The 14,748-nt window shown below is 39.5% G+C and overlaps 1 protein-coding gene across 1 annotated transcript in view; it reads right to left on the reverse strand.

Annotated features, from left to right (window-relative positions):
- Positions 1-14,748, reverse strand: part of LOC118104734 (copine-9-like) — a 176,357-nt gene that overhangs the window by 94,894 nt on the left and 66,715 nt on the right. Inside the window, exon 4 of the mRNA XM_035151826.2 lies at positions 4,110-4,213. Coding sequence (XP_035007717.2) covers positions 4,110-4,213 — 104 coding nt within the window. The remainder of the gene's footprint in view (positions 1-4,109; positions 4,214-14,748) is intronic.

The raw sequence follows: 14,748 nt of genomic DNA on the forward strand, positions 1-14,748 counted from the left end.
TCTGGCAGCAGCAATCATGTTTTTTCTGTATGCCAGATACACATTTAATCAACACTGCTGCATATCATCTGCTGCTATAATAGTTATTAGTGAACTATTCTCTTCACCTTCTTTTTGATAAGGCTACAACGCTGTTCAATAAATTGCTATATTGCTATTGTTGACATTTTTAGCTTGATAAATAAACTGATATTTAATCAATGTATAAATGATTCTATCAAATCGAATTAGTTCATTTTCAAGAGGAAGTGTTTTTTATATAACTGATTATTTGCTGAGTTACCTGAAAAACACATATTATACACCCCAATTAACAATCTTTTGATTTTAGTCCATCACTTTCTACACACACGTCAAATGTGTAGCCTGCTAATTAACATGTCAGTTCAGACTGCAGCTTCTGTAGGTATTGACTGAGGATTGGGATTGGTTCAATCAATGCCATGGTGTTGTTGAGTTTCACTGTTAACAGCCACACAGTGATAGTCAGGGGCCTCTCTGGCCTCTTCCTCTACCTGACCCCTCACTGAGTTCTTTGAAGCCCCTGTGGGGTCATCGATCCCCAGTGTGGCGAGAAGGAAGGTGAAAGTCGAAGTTTTCACTCTTGTCTGCGTTTGTCTACCTTCACTCTCCTTTGTGACTGACTGCGATTGGGACACAAGAAAAGCTCCCCCATGGCCGACTTCTTTTGTGGAGGAGATGCCTCTGAGTCTGGTCCTGTCTGTGTCGGTTCTGTGGCTTGACCCTGCAAGAAAAATGACTGGATCTATTAAACTAACTTATTCTTTTTTTCATATTTTATAGAGCTATAATTTTGGAAATAATATTTAATAAAAGCAATTATTATTCGGGGTAAATAGTGGATGATTCAAGTGGAAATAGAAAAGATTTAGACTAGACTGCAGAATATTTATTATTTATTATTTAAGTAAATCCCTATTATTCATTTTTTTACCTGTTCAGTGGCAACAATCTCAGTGGTAGAATCACTGTCCTCTGGCGTAGGGCAGGGTCTCGATAAGACAGGGACTTGAACCTTGGATCCAGCACAGTAGATCTATGAAGGTAGTCCTGAAGATTAGGGGGGGTAGTGTGTCCGGGGTTCAATAGGATTATGACGGTTTTGAGGGGTTTGTGCACCTGGAAGACCTCCTCTGCCACTTTCATGTAATCATCAGACAAAGTGACGATGTCTTTGATAATTATTTTTGTATTTGTCTGTTACTGCAGAGTATACAGCTGCCTGCTGCTCAAGATAGCGCTCCGTGGGGTCATGCTGAAAGTGGAGTTCCTTCTTGTCGTGACATTGTGTATAAGCTTGTGGGTCGGTAGCTGTAGCATTTCTTGCTTGTGCTTTGATGAATGATTTTCCTTTGAAATAGGAAACCACTTTCCTGATCCTCCCAAGGAGACGGCCCATTTGGTTCACTGAGATTCCATGGGATGCTAAATTAATTACATGAGCAAAGCAAGCTATCTTTGGCCCCAGTCCAGCTTCTATCACTGCATTCACTTGGTTCTTAGCTTTATCTTTTGTGACTGGGATATTGCTATTGGGTCTCTCCAGCTTCCACTCTGCTACTGCTCCTATCAGTACCTGACCAGATTTGTGCCTCTGTGACTCTCATATAGTGGCCATGTCTGTAGCACAAGACTTCACATCTCCCACTCTGTGAGCAGTCACAGTCAAGTAGCTTTCCGTTGCCCTGGAGGTCCATTCGTCTTTGGTGACGGCAGTAGAAGATCCATTGGATAATTTGTTCACAATTGTTATCTTTTCCTGTTCATCAATATCTGGCACGATCTTTGTAATTAAGTGGGTGCGCAGGGGGATTTCATAGCGTGGCTCCAGTACTTTGTTGTGGAAAACAAAGGTTTTAAATCTGGTGAGAGTATGGCCTCATGTCTGCAGCGATAAACACACCAATAGATTTCATAATAGCTTTAGCCCGGTCTGATCCTACAGCAAAGGGTTTCTCAAATGCTGCGGTAAGAAGTTGTTGTTGTGTCTTGGCGCTCTGTCCCCCTACTGACACACCAGGGTGATGTCACCTCAAATATGTGGCCATGCTGGACATATTGCCCTTGTTTTGTCCACCACTCTTCTTCCATCATCAGTATATTTTACAGGGAAGTCAAAAAGCTGCCGTACATTAGACTTAAATGATGCGGGAGGCTTTTCAAGTTCTTCCACTCCTCCAGTAGCCATGACTATCCACGTCGACTGCTGTTAACATGCCCTGTTCACGAGAACACACAACTGCCTTCAACTGTTTTATCTTTATATTGTCACTGCAAAACTCTGCATCAAGATTTAGGGAATTATAAGGCTACTTTAAAAAGTAACAGCGGCACTAAAAGAAAAGTAAAATGATATTTGACACATGGTTGAACTTTGCAATTAATCTGCCGATCACATGTGTTGTGACTTGTGGTTGGGGATCCGTACAGATCATGTATCAACTATGGTTAAACAACTAGTATGAGCTCTCTTATAGTTGATGCATGGGATTAATGGAATTATTGATGTTGATTCCAGCAGGTTTTGTTGTAAAATGCATGTTGAATTCACCCATTCCCATCAGCATTGCATTGCCATATGCATGAATTGTATATGATCAGTTATATTATGCACAATATCATTTCAGTCAGACAACTCACGTTCAAACGTTTAGAGCAGCAGTAGAACAGGTTTAGTGTTTGGCGTCTAGGCTCCAACTTAATCACTCCCCCATATGATTACACAGGAATTATGGAAGTGATGAGCAAATACTTGTAACCCCCCATCGGAGCCTACAGGTGGATGCTGGGGTGGTGGAGGGGCTGAAGCAACTGGTAGCAATACTGCAGCAGCAGTGAAAGCAAAGGGGATGATGGGAAATGTCTCTCTGCTTAAATAGACCACCTGATAAGGTGGGTGTGTATTATAGATGGTTGTGGAGAGTGAGGTATGTCACATGATGTATGTCACATGATTGGAGCAGCGCAGCTCGAGTTGGCTGCCTGAACTAGCTCGCAGGCGTCGCTCCATTTCATTTACTTTGTGATATATAGTGACAGCGAGAGTGACTTTTATTGGAGCACATTAAATGAAATCCAGATATTGTAGCGATTTAAATGAGATTGTGTTACACTATTAAAAATGTTTTGACCAGTTTGCAGTTTCTCTTTCTGATGATTCTTTGAGAACATTGTCTCTCAGAGCCTGGCTCGGTTCATGGGGCTTGATTTGTGTGCGTGTGTGTGTGCGTGTGTGTGTAGGAGTGTGTCACCCTGATGTCACACCCTGGAGTGGACAAGACACCAGGAAGTCTTCTTTCCGACGTTTAAGCCAATTATCACACTAATGGAGAAAATGAGGACTGCATTTTCTGCCCTGAATACATTTCTACAAAGACACTAAACTACGAAGAATACTTAGTACCAGAAATGATTGTGCTGTAACGTCTGAAATAATCTCTAACAGAGTGTAAAAAAATATACTTCATATTTCATTGAAACAGACAATATGAAAAGGTAACTAAGTGACTTTACAGGTAAATGGGCTTTATTTATAACCCATTTCTAGTCCTATTAACCCCTAAAACGTTGCAAGTACAAGTCACATTCACTCGTTCACACACATTCACACAACGCCTCAACACGCAGCCGTTTTCTTTTACACAACATTCATACACCGACCAGCACAGCCATCAGTGGTTATTGGGGATTTAGTATCTAGCCCAAGGACACTTCAGAAAGCAGATGGGAGGATCCGGGCATCAAACCACCAACCTTTTGTTCTACTTCTTGAGCCACAGTAGCCCCATGATTTTTAGGGACTCAGCACTGACATTATTTTTTGTAGTTTACAAATAATTTCGTTTTTGGGAGTTTTACAGTGCTGCGAAGAGACAAGGAAAAATTTGATAATGCAGATTTACCAGCCAACACTTTGATGAGACTCATCCAGTCAAAATGCTTTCATGATAATCAGTATTGACTGGAGGATTGTAAACCTAGTGGGTATGAGTCTGCAGGCCAGAATAGGTGGAGGCTTGATTGAAGTAATTTCCTAACAATGAGACAGCGGTGCTGTGGAGGGAAAAGGCGGAGATGTTCCCACTTACACATCAAAGCGAAGGTTCTGTTTCTCTTCAAAGAAGAAATCAAGGACAAACTTCCTCACAAAGTCGGGGTTCAGCGTGTTATCGATCACCTCAGTCCGGCCAAACTGGAAAAAAAGACACAGAGGAAGGACAATCAACACCATGCCGAACAATCTGTATATTTTCGGGAAACACAACAAATACTGTAGGAGGATAACGCTTAATGTTGTGTTCTCACCTAGCAAACATGACATACACAGACCCTCTATAAACTTGATGACCTGATTTAGGCAGTGCTCTTTCTAAACAAGAACATAAATCGGCTAAATTAATAATCCAATCATTTCATCTAGGATGAATGGGAGGAAAGTAAATTATGTAGATATCGTCACTTTTGGAAGTTCTCCATCGTAAGCGACAGCCAGGGAGAGTTGCCAGTTTAAAAATCCAGCAACTCACAGAATCTGTTTTATCATTTTGTTTTCCCAACATTAAGTCTCTAATCCTGATCATTTGTTAGAGTGAGGTTTAATTTAAAAAGGAGCAGAGCAAGAATTCTGGCAACACTGTCAGTGACTGCAGTCCAGTGTCCAACATATCTGATTGTTAGCTTTGTATTTTTGCATTGGGTTGGCCAACATCCAGATTGCTCTTGTCTTTGCTGTCAAGCAGCTGTGTGCAACTTCACCACTTTATTTGTTCGAAATAAAATTTGTAAGCTACGGTCAATATTTTTAACAGCATATCAAATGATAGTATGAAAACTGTAAATGAGCCTGTGGTCGTAACAAACCTGTAGAGAATTATCAACTAAATCTGCAACTCCCCTCGACTTGACAAAGCTGCATTGTTTAGATCTGACCTTTCTGTTGTGGTTCATTCTAACCATTCTTGGTTTTCCACCCCAGCCGTGAATGATTTTCAAAGTAAAATCCCTCTGTACATTAGCCTAACAGCAGACAGACAACCCACTACATCTCATACATTTTACTTTTAAAAAACGGCAAGGTAAAATTAAAACGGTCTCCATCTAGAGAGTGTTTTAGCTCTGTATTAGAAATAATCTTTAATAACACAACTGGAAACACATATCATATTCATGTACACTGGGCATGTGCATGCCAGGGTAAACAGGAAGCTGATTGTCTACTTTGTAGTTGGTTGTTTAGTTGCAGAAAATACTACAAAAAAGGAACCGCACAAGAGCAAAGAGCAGGGTCACATGATGATGTATTTTTTTCATCTTTTAGAGACAAACTAAGAAGCCCAGTTGAAAGAAGAGATGTGGGGCTTTAAAATATTTTGTCATATTTGGAAATAAAAATATATATTTTTTAATAAATACATATGTTTCATTATTAACAACGACATGAAAGACAAAAAAATAGATGTGAATGGACTGCATTATGACTTCACATTTTTCTGTCATATTTGTGAATATAAAGTGGGAAACGATTTGAAATAAAAAACACGTTGAGAATGTTTGACATTATCACAGTTTTACAGGCACCAGTCTTCAGATTGTTTGGCTCTGTGGCCGGTTTATACTTGAAGAAACAATGTATGAGTTTATAATGAAATAAATGATAGGATATACATGTTGGACACAGACCGTTTTAAAGGTGCTGAGCATTGAAAAAAATGAATGTATTGCAATGGTCCTGCACTCCAGAGAAGGGAAGATTCAGCTGCCTGTGAAGATGAGCTACTCACAGTCAACTTCAAAAGTATATATACAAAATTAAAAGAGAAAGTGATAAAGTGAACGATAAGTCCAATTGTTATGAGAGACCACTGTTCTTGTAATCCGGATAGCCCACATTTTAATACTGTGCAGATATGACATATACCTGACAGGCTTAGAGAGGATTAAACAGCCAATCTACGAACACACACAGAGAAGCGTACAGACAGAGAGAAAGCCTCCTAGTCTCTAGTTCGGCTGGAGCCAGACGGGCAGGATGCAGTCATGGACAGAAACTTAAACACTTCCTGCTACTGCTGCCAAAACAGCCTCCAGTGATACCTTCAGGCTTACTCCTCCTTACAGCACAGCCCTTTGTTTTACATTCACTACTTAAGTGTTTTTCTCTGAAGTACAGGACGGACAGACTCATCATATTTCCGTTGGATTCAAGATCAGATCACTTAGCTCATTCTTGCATTATCATCTTTTGATCATTGGACACTTTTTGTTTGTTTGTACCCTGATTCTGTATCAAATAAAGTGTCAGTGTTCCTCATTGGGAAAAACTAGTGCAATGCCCGCTCTAAACCTGCCTGTTCTCTTGTCCTGTGTTAATGCTCTGGAGCTACTTCAGAATTATTCCTTAGTCACTAGTAAATCCTCATCAAACAGTTCTACAATATACTGTCACTTTTAATTGTCTTTGTGCTGGAAGTTGTCTGCAAAGCTTTTTATAAACAGTCTATGGGGAAAACTGTAAGTTTGTAAGAGTGATGTTTGCGTTACTCCTACCTGGTTTATCTGCAATGAAGATTTTATAGTCAATGTTCTTCATAAAATTAAAAACATTTTGCAATATAACTGGTTTAATGTGTGGTTTAAGTTTGAATGATTTACTTAACTTCCATTATATGTTAATTTATTGCATGTCGGCTATTTCAAAGACATGCGAAACAATCTTCAGACCCAAATTCAAAACTTTTCTACAATAAAAGCTCTGTAATTCAGTTGCTTTTACTTTGAAGACAAATTGCCAAACAGGAGGAGTGATTCTATGAATGTTGTTGCCGTCACAGAGATCAGCTTCCGAGACACTGTTGTCCAATATCAAATAAAAATAGGAAAATTAGCAAAGTAGTCTATCTGCAATTTTGACCTGCAGTATGACCCAGTTTCCCAATTGGACCCCACTGACTACTACAAAGCGCTGGCAGCCTGCTTATTCACAATTTATTAATATTGAATATATCAAATCTCCCCTAAGCCCTTAAGAATGCACATGCCAAGTGTGAGGCCGATAAGATGAACAGTTGGGGAGATATGTGTTGCACATACAGACAGACAGACATTTATGGAATTAGTAGGTAGATAAGCTTGTATACATAATAGCAGAAGAAAGTGTCTGTATGTTGGTCATTTCCCAAATTTTGCTGTGTGACATTTTCCTTTCTCACAGAAAACGTGTTTAGCACAGGTGGAATTAATGATAAGAATAGCTGCAATCAAAATGTATCTGATGTACTGTGCAGTACAGGGTGTAATTTGTGTAATATGTATATGCCATTAATTGTAATTGGTGTCAAATTGCTATATGACCACATTGTGTAAAGATGGCCATATATAATTACAGATGCGCCCACAGCCTGACCACAGTGAGCTGCTCTGATAGGCAGGAGAAGGTGCTCAAGAGTAGCTTGTGATTCTCAGATGTATGATTTTAAATGAAAAACAGGTATTCTGATTTATAACTGAACCAAATGAATAACTCATATCAACTGCTCAATATGCAAGAAAAATGATTATGCCAGTTGGCTAATTAATGTGTTTAGCCTGTGCAACCCAGTCACCCCTCTAGAAGACTTAAACCACATTAAGGTTTGATTCATTGACCCCTGCTTTCATTTAAACACAGAGCTTCATCCATGTATTTTGATGAGGATCTCAGAGTGTTTTTCTGCATGAATTGCTGGTTTTTGAGATCAGTGTGAAATTTGACTTTAGTCAACGTCACATTCACATTTTGTAAAACTGGCTCCATTAAAGATTTTGGTATTAGCAGCTCCTGTTTGCAGGTTATAACTGGACTATAACTGGATTACTTTGATACAAAAGAAATACTCTTTCTATGATTTCTTGGCATATTTATGAATGTTTATCGACAATGGGCATCAATTTAATACATTGATATCCTCGGGACAGGAGGTATAACTCTCACTGAATGAGCAGTATGTGTTTTATATGTGGGTGTGAAGATTTGACTTAGTTATGACTCCAAGGAGTATAACATTTTTGAGTTGAATTCACCTCATGCACTCTTTGCCTCGCCTTAAATTCTCCCACGCTCTACTAGGAAGGCTTTTGGCTCTGTCCTGTCGAACGTCTACATGTATTGCAGACCTTATACCAGATGGTTAGAATGCTGTCCAACACTATGAGTTACATAGAGTATCTCATCATTCCCTGTGGCATTCCCATCTGGTCAGAAGGAGGCTTCAGTCCATCAAAGTAATCCAATCCATTTGCCAAATTAAAGTCCTCATTTATTGAATGAAAAATATAAGCTTTCAGGTTGTCCGTCTGTCCAACTCTCGTGAACGTGACTTCTCAGGGACACCTAATGTGATCTCTCGATTTTGCCGACAACTTTGACTTGATTCAAAGATAATCTCAGGTCAAAGGTCAATGTCACTGTGACTTTGTAAATTAATTTGCTTATTAAGACAAAATACACAATAGAATTGACAGCTTTGATCTGTTTCCTTCAAAGTCTTCACTCCATATAAATAATATGAGTCTGGTCCAACATGGGTGAAAACTGCAACTTGAACGGTGGGTGGAGGCAAACAACTGTGAAGCAATTATACTAGTTGCAACTTGGCCGACACTCACTTATTGTTCACTTATTGTCTGCATAATAACTTCTGAATTCAAGTTTTGAGCACAGCCCTGTAGCTTTAAGGTTAAGATGCTGACTGTGTGAACCACCATGTCCAGTTCAAATCCAGCCAAAGACCTTATGTATCTGTCTCCCTCGAGTTCTTTCACCCCTCTGCTGTCTATTTCTGAGCTGCTGTTAAACTTGTACGGAGGGTTTATGAATTTTCTTGTGGCATACGTCTCATGGTGTGGCGGTGTGCTCTGATTACTTGATTGGCAGTACATAATTACTGAGGGGTATTTTGAATACTAATGGCATAGTGCTATAAAGGAAGCTTATATAAAATGCAATAAACTGTATCCATGAAAGAAAATGTGTTAAATGTTTATCAACAGACCTTCACCTCTGACAGTTTTCCACTTCAAAAGGAAATCAGAAATGCTAAACTGCAGATGAAAGGGGGATGATCCATTTTTCATGCCTACATATAGTATTCCTACACAGGGTCATGGCTGAAAGAAACATATTGAAGCAATTCAGTTCCCCTCATGTGCATATCTCTGGACCTTAGGATGAAACTGGAAAACCAGGATCAGGATTCACAAGCAGCAAGTTTTTGTTGTGCATCAACACAGCTGAGCTTCTGTGACACCCAACTGTGCACTTTTCTCCCTTCAGGCAGCATTATGTGTGTCCTAAGTGAAGCCATGCTGAAGCTTTCGTGCCACTACGTGTGCATACACTCTTGACCTGGGCAAGGCAAGTTGGACTCTGTTAAAACATTGGAGAGATATACCATCAGCTTAAAATCCCATCAGTAGAGCATAAGGGGTTTAATCAAGGGCAGGCAAGGCACAGGATGACGAGCAGGCCTCTGGACAATGTTGGATTTAGGACCATTCGACTGCAAGTCCCCCAAGGATCATTCGGAAAAGAGGAATATCAGGAGCTGCAGGAGGATTTACTCTGCTGCTAATATCCTTTGTCTCCTTTAAGAGGTGCACTGCACTGTAGAGATTTCAATGGGTTAGAAGAAAATATGGACAGCAACCGGTTGAACAAAATTATAGTAATAAGGGACTACACCGTCTTGTCCAGCTAGGCCAGAGACAGGGAAAGGATTGGTCCAAATCAGGGAAAGTGGCAAACATATAAAGTAATCCTTTTTTTCCACAAGTGAGAGATTGAGTAAAAGAAGCTATAGTAACCGAGTCTAACGCAGGTGTTACATCATGCTGTAGATGGTGACACTGCACAGGAGTAACATGTAGATGGATTAACTACTGTTTGTCCCCCTGTCTGAAATTCGGTCAACAAACATACAGCTACACCTTGAACAACAGCACATAGCAGTTCAAGTCACATTCACACCTTTACACACACATTCATACAGTGCACTGTTCACACACTGATAGAACAGCCGTCAGGGGCATTTAAAGGTTCAGTGTGTAAGATTTAGGTGAAAGGGTTCTATTGGCAGAAATTGAATATAAATTAATCCGAGTGATATTTTCACTAGTGCAGGGGTCTTCAATGTTTTTCAGGCCAAGGACCCCCAAACTGATGGAGAGATGGAGCAGGGACCCCCTACTATATATATTGTATAAAATTGTGTTTTATATTAAACTGGGCCTAGTGCCATGTATAAACATAGCTACCCTGTTATTGTGCATTCAATACTAAGCTATTCAAATAATACACAGGTTCATATATTCATGTGCAAGGTACAGGGTGGCAGTGCCACTGCTATTTATAAACCAACATCTTGCATACAACACTGAGCTATTAAAATAATTCACAAATTCATGTTAATGTGTAATTAAAGACATTTCAATTTGTGGGGAAAAAATTGGTTGAAAAAAAAAAAAAAAAGATTGTCTAATCAACCAAATATTTCGCGACCCCCCTGCCCTACCTCCGCGGACCCCCTGTTGAAGACCTCTGCACTAGTGTGTTTGATCTAATTTGTGCTAATTGTTGTTTTCTTTACCCTTTATATTTAAATACTTTATATTTACATTGGGAGCGGGTCCTCTCTACGGAGGCTGCCATAGTTTTTTACAGTAACCCAGACTGGACAAACTAAACACCTTTGAGATTTTATGACAACTGAAAGTTACCACAGGTTCTCTTTCATGTTTGGAAGGGGAGGGTGAGGTGAGGGGGATTCAGCTGCAACATGAAACTTTACCACTAAATTCTACACTGGAGGAGCTGGGTTTCGCACCAATGCGGACAACCCGCTTTACCTATAGATATCGTACTGATTGTTGAAGGTGGTTCACATATAGGAAATATAAGAACAAAGCAAAGCAACTCTGACCCCAAAGAATATATGATCAACCAGTCGAATCATTTACCCTTTCTTCACAACATATTTACACCTTTCAGTGGAATGTGTGTGTGTTTGTGTGTGTCCTGGAAACAGGAACTATGCCCCAACGCCCTGACCCACATTCACTGATCACTGTTTTCCAGTTTCAGTCAATCCCGTCCACTTGAGATACTTGCTAAAAATAGTAACCATCTTGATCACAGCAGCCACAATGTCTCTCAGTAATGGAGTATGACTACTGAACACATGGGTATCGATAAGTTGATGAGCGTTGTTGTTGGTGTGAAGATACAAGATGGGGTCTAGTTCTCTCTGTGGCTGATGACTGAAGTGAAATTTATAACAAATTACAGCCAAAATACAATTCATTCAATTGTCCAATTGTATGTGTGTGTGTGTTCCTGTACTTATATCTTTGTGAGGACCATTATAAGCAAATACACTACAGAGTGAGGACATTTTGGAAAGTGAGGACATTTTGACTGCTCCTCACTTTTTCAATGGGCTGCATGAGGGTTAAGACTCGGTTTTAGGGTTAGGGTTAGAGTTAGATTTAGTTTAGAGTTATAATTAGGTTTAGGTTAGGGTTAGGCATTGAGTAATTTTGTCCTCACTAAGATAGAAGTACAAACATGTGTGTGTGTGTGTGTGTTTGTCATTATGACATTTTGGGGTCTGCCATCTTTTAGCACAGCATGGGGTCCAAAATCTTAGAGGGGACAAAATACCTGGACCCCACGAAAATTACCTCATTTTCAATGAAAAAAAGGTCAGAATACTGCTCTGTTTCATTTTCAGGGTAAACCCCACGATGAACAAAGAACAACAGGTGTGCTAAGGTGAGGTAACTCAGTACTGGCCCCTAGTGGCAGGGAATGGTACAGCCTCAACAAACACATTCCAATTTGAGAAAACACACTGGGCTAAAATGCGCATGTTCCAAGCGGTTTGTTTTGTGTAACTGTTTGATTAGCTGCTAACATTAAGTCAAGCTAACATTAATTTTGAGGTAATTGAACAAATTAACTGCAAAGACAGGCTAATTAGTATCAAGACTGAATAATGGGTAAATGTAGGATTAATTTGAATGCAGTCACTATATCCATAATATTCACACATAAAATAATTTTGAATGTAATTTGTTGTTAGTATGTATATATATTAATTTTACATATATCACTCCATGTTTGTAAAATGATTATTACATTTCTTTGAATCCATCATATAGATACACTATGATTGTATCGAAGTGAAAACATTTCCTACTCCTATGATGACATGGAGAAGATAACAAAGAGCCTTCACCTAGTTGGCAGGCTTAAAATGTAATTTTCATTATTGCTAGCTGTGTTACTCAAAAAATATCTTATCTTATCTGAAGTTTGCTTTTTAAGGACTAATGGTAAATTGTTGAAAAATTCAATAACATTTTATGAAGCTTAACCAGTGATATATTATCTTTTTGACGTATCGTTGCAGCTCGAGAATATGGTAGTCTAGGAAGACTTGTTAATGATGACCACAACCATCCAAACTGCAAGATGAAGAAGGTCATATCAGAGGCCAAGCCACACCTCTTTCTCTTTGCTCTGAAGGACATTCCTGCTGGAGAAGAAAACGCGTATGACTATGGAGGGACTGATTGTATTTGGAGGAAAGAGGTTGTTCACAATTGAGTTGCTGAATGTCAGTGTGAAAGTGTTATTTGTTTGAAGAAAAAGAATGTGTACTGGCTTAAACCTCAGAAGGCTGCTGAACATTTTTATTTTCTCAGAAATAACTCAATACTGGTGTTTTGCCTCTTATTATTTTTAGTTTTGCCTTGTTTAGGATAGCTTTGCAGTCCGCCATAAACATAGAGCCTTGTACAATTTTTTGCTATACAATTAGATTTTTTCTCTTTTATTTGTTCATACTTTAGTTTTTAACCCTTTCCTGTTTGATTAAGGTTTAATTGTTGAAGTGATTTGAACTTGAAGTCTAGGTACCAATGAATGGTTGATTTTGAGTCAGATACAGGACATGTTTAAGTTATACCTTCACTCTCACTTGATGTTGTATTTTGTTTCTGCTTATGATTATTGTAGTTGAATTGAAATAATGTTACTGCTGACCGTCTACTAAGTCATGATGTTGAACTCATTCTTCAGTTTGATGGACATTCCACTGTTGCTGTCACTAAATCCTTTGAGGTTGAGATATCTATGACTCCAGAGAAGGATCCACAGACATCATCCTTCTTCCTGAACCAGGTAATGATTTGTGTTTGAATCATTTATTTAATTTGTTCATACTTTAGTTTTTAACCCTTTCCTCTTTGATTAATTTGAAGTGATTGAACTTGAATCTACATTTAGTTTTTTGTTAACATCAATGTAACTCTGAAGTGATAAGTATGCTACCAAGCACTTGCTGGTTTAAGTGGTTTAATGGGGACCAGTAACGGTGCTTTTAGAAGACCTGTCTCACACACACCTGTAAGGTCTCTCCAACTTAAACAAACACCATGTATGACATGTGTCATTGAACATGAGCTCAATTTGTTTTCTACCAGTCATACCAGCTGTTGGTCACAGGTCAATTTCCTCCTGCCAGACTTCAACTTTACTTTTTCTCAGGCAATATATTTATGACATAAATCAAAGTCAACTTGAATCTTTGTAAAGACAAATTTAGAGTCAGATACAGGAAATGTTTGACTAATACCTTCACTCTTACTTGTTGTCTTTTTTCGCCTATAGTGAACTGATTAATATAGTACACATTAAATGAAACTTATTTGAACTTTTCTGTCCATAAACTTAAAAAAACACCACGTATGACACGATTCATTGAACTTGGGGGTGATAAAGAATAAAAGATGCTAAAAAGCAACTTGTTTGACTCTGACTGTTTAGGAGAGCCTGGTGGCATCGTCTTTTGCCACAGTCCCCTTGATGAATGGAGGTATACATTTTTATGATAAATATGAACATTTCTATGATTCCAAAGTAACTATATTGTTTCTTAAATATGTCCTTGATTTTCTATAGGGCTCAGATGAACTAGAAATGCATCTGTGGAGGTGAGGGGGCTGGGAGAGCACCCTCACCTGCGCCGCGGAGGATCAATCAGCACAGGTGAGAGCTGTTAGCTGATTGGTCCTCACGCTTAAAAGGCAGCGTCTGAGCTGCCTTGGGAGATCACTCTGGAACTCCGACACCGCCCGAACCAGAGGACTCAAAGACACTAAGCTGCAAAGCTAGTCGCTTTATGTTTGATTTATGTTTGTTTATTAATAAAGTGTCATGCCCTCTGCCTCATCTGCCCCCTAGTCTCTCTCTCTCTCTCTCTCTCTCTCTCGGTGCGTGTGGAGACTAATTGCAGATGAGGACCTGGTGTGCTGGAGTTGGGGCCTTGGCTACACCGCTGCTGTTGATCGGTCAGCTACCTTTATACGCTCCAGCCCTGCTCTCAGTCTTCGCCAGACTATAGACTAAGTTACCGTCAGTACTGCCAGCCATCACCTTTAGTAAACGATACTAGAAGATTCTGAAACTTCCTGTTTTGCTGTGTCCTGACTTTCCCTGTCTCCCTGCCCAGGATCAATAGCTGGACATTAGCCCTGACTCCAGCCTCAGATTTCTGCCTGCCTGCTCCACACAGACATTCATCACCCCTGACTCCAGCCTCGGGTTCCTGCCTGCCTACCTGTTCCACACGGTCATACTATTAAACCCTGTTCGACTTGACTTCTGTCTCAAGCCTCTCTCTGCCTCTG

The sequence above is a fragment of the Hippoglossus stenolepis genome, chromosome 3, assembly GCF_022539355.2.
Source record: "Hippoglossus stenolepis isolate QCI-W04-F060 chromosome 3, HSTE1.2, whole genome shotgun sequence".
NCBI classification, from domain to species: Eukaryota; Metazoa; Chordata; class Actinopteri; order Pleuronectiformes; family Pleuronectidae; genus Hippoglossus; species Hippoglossus stenolepis.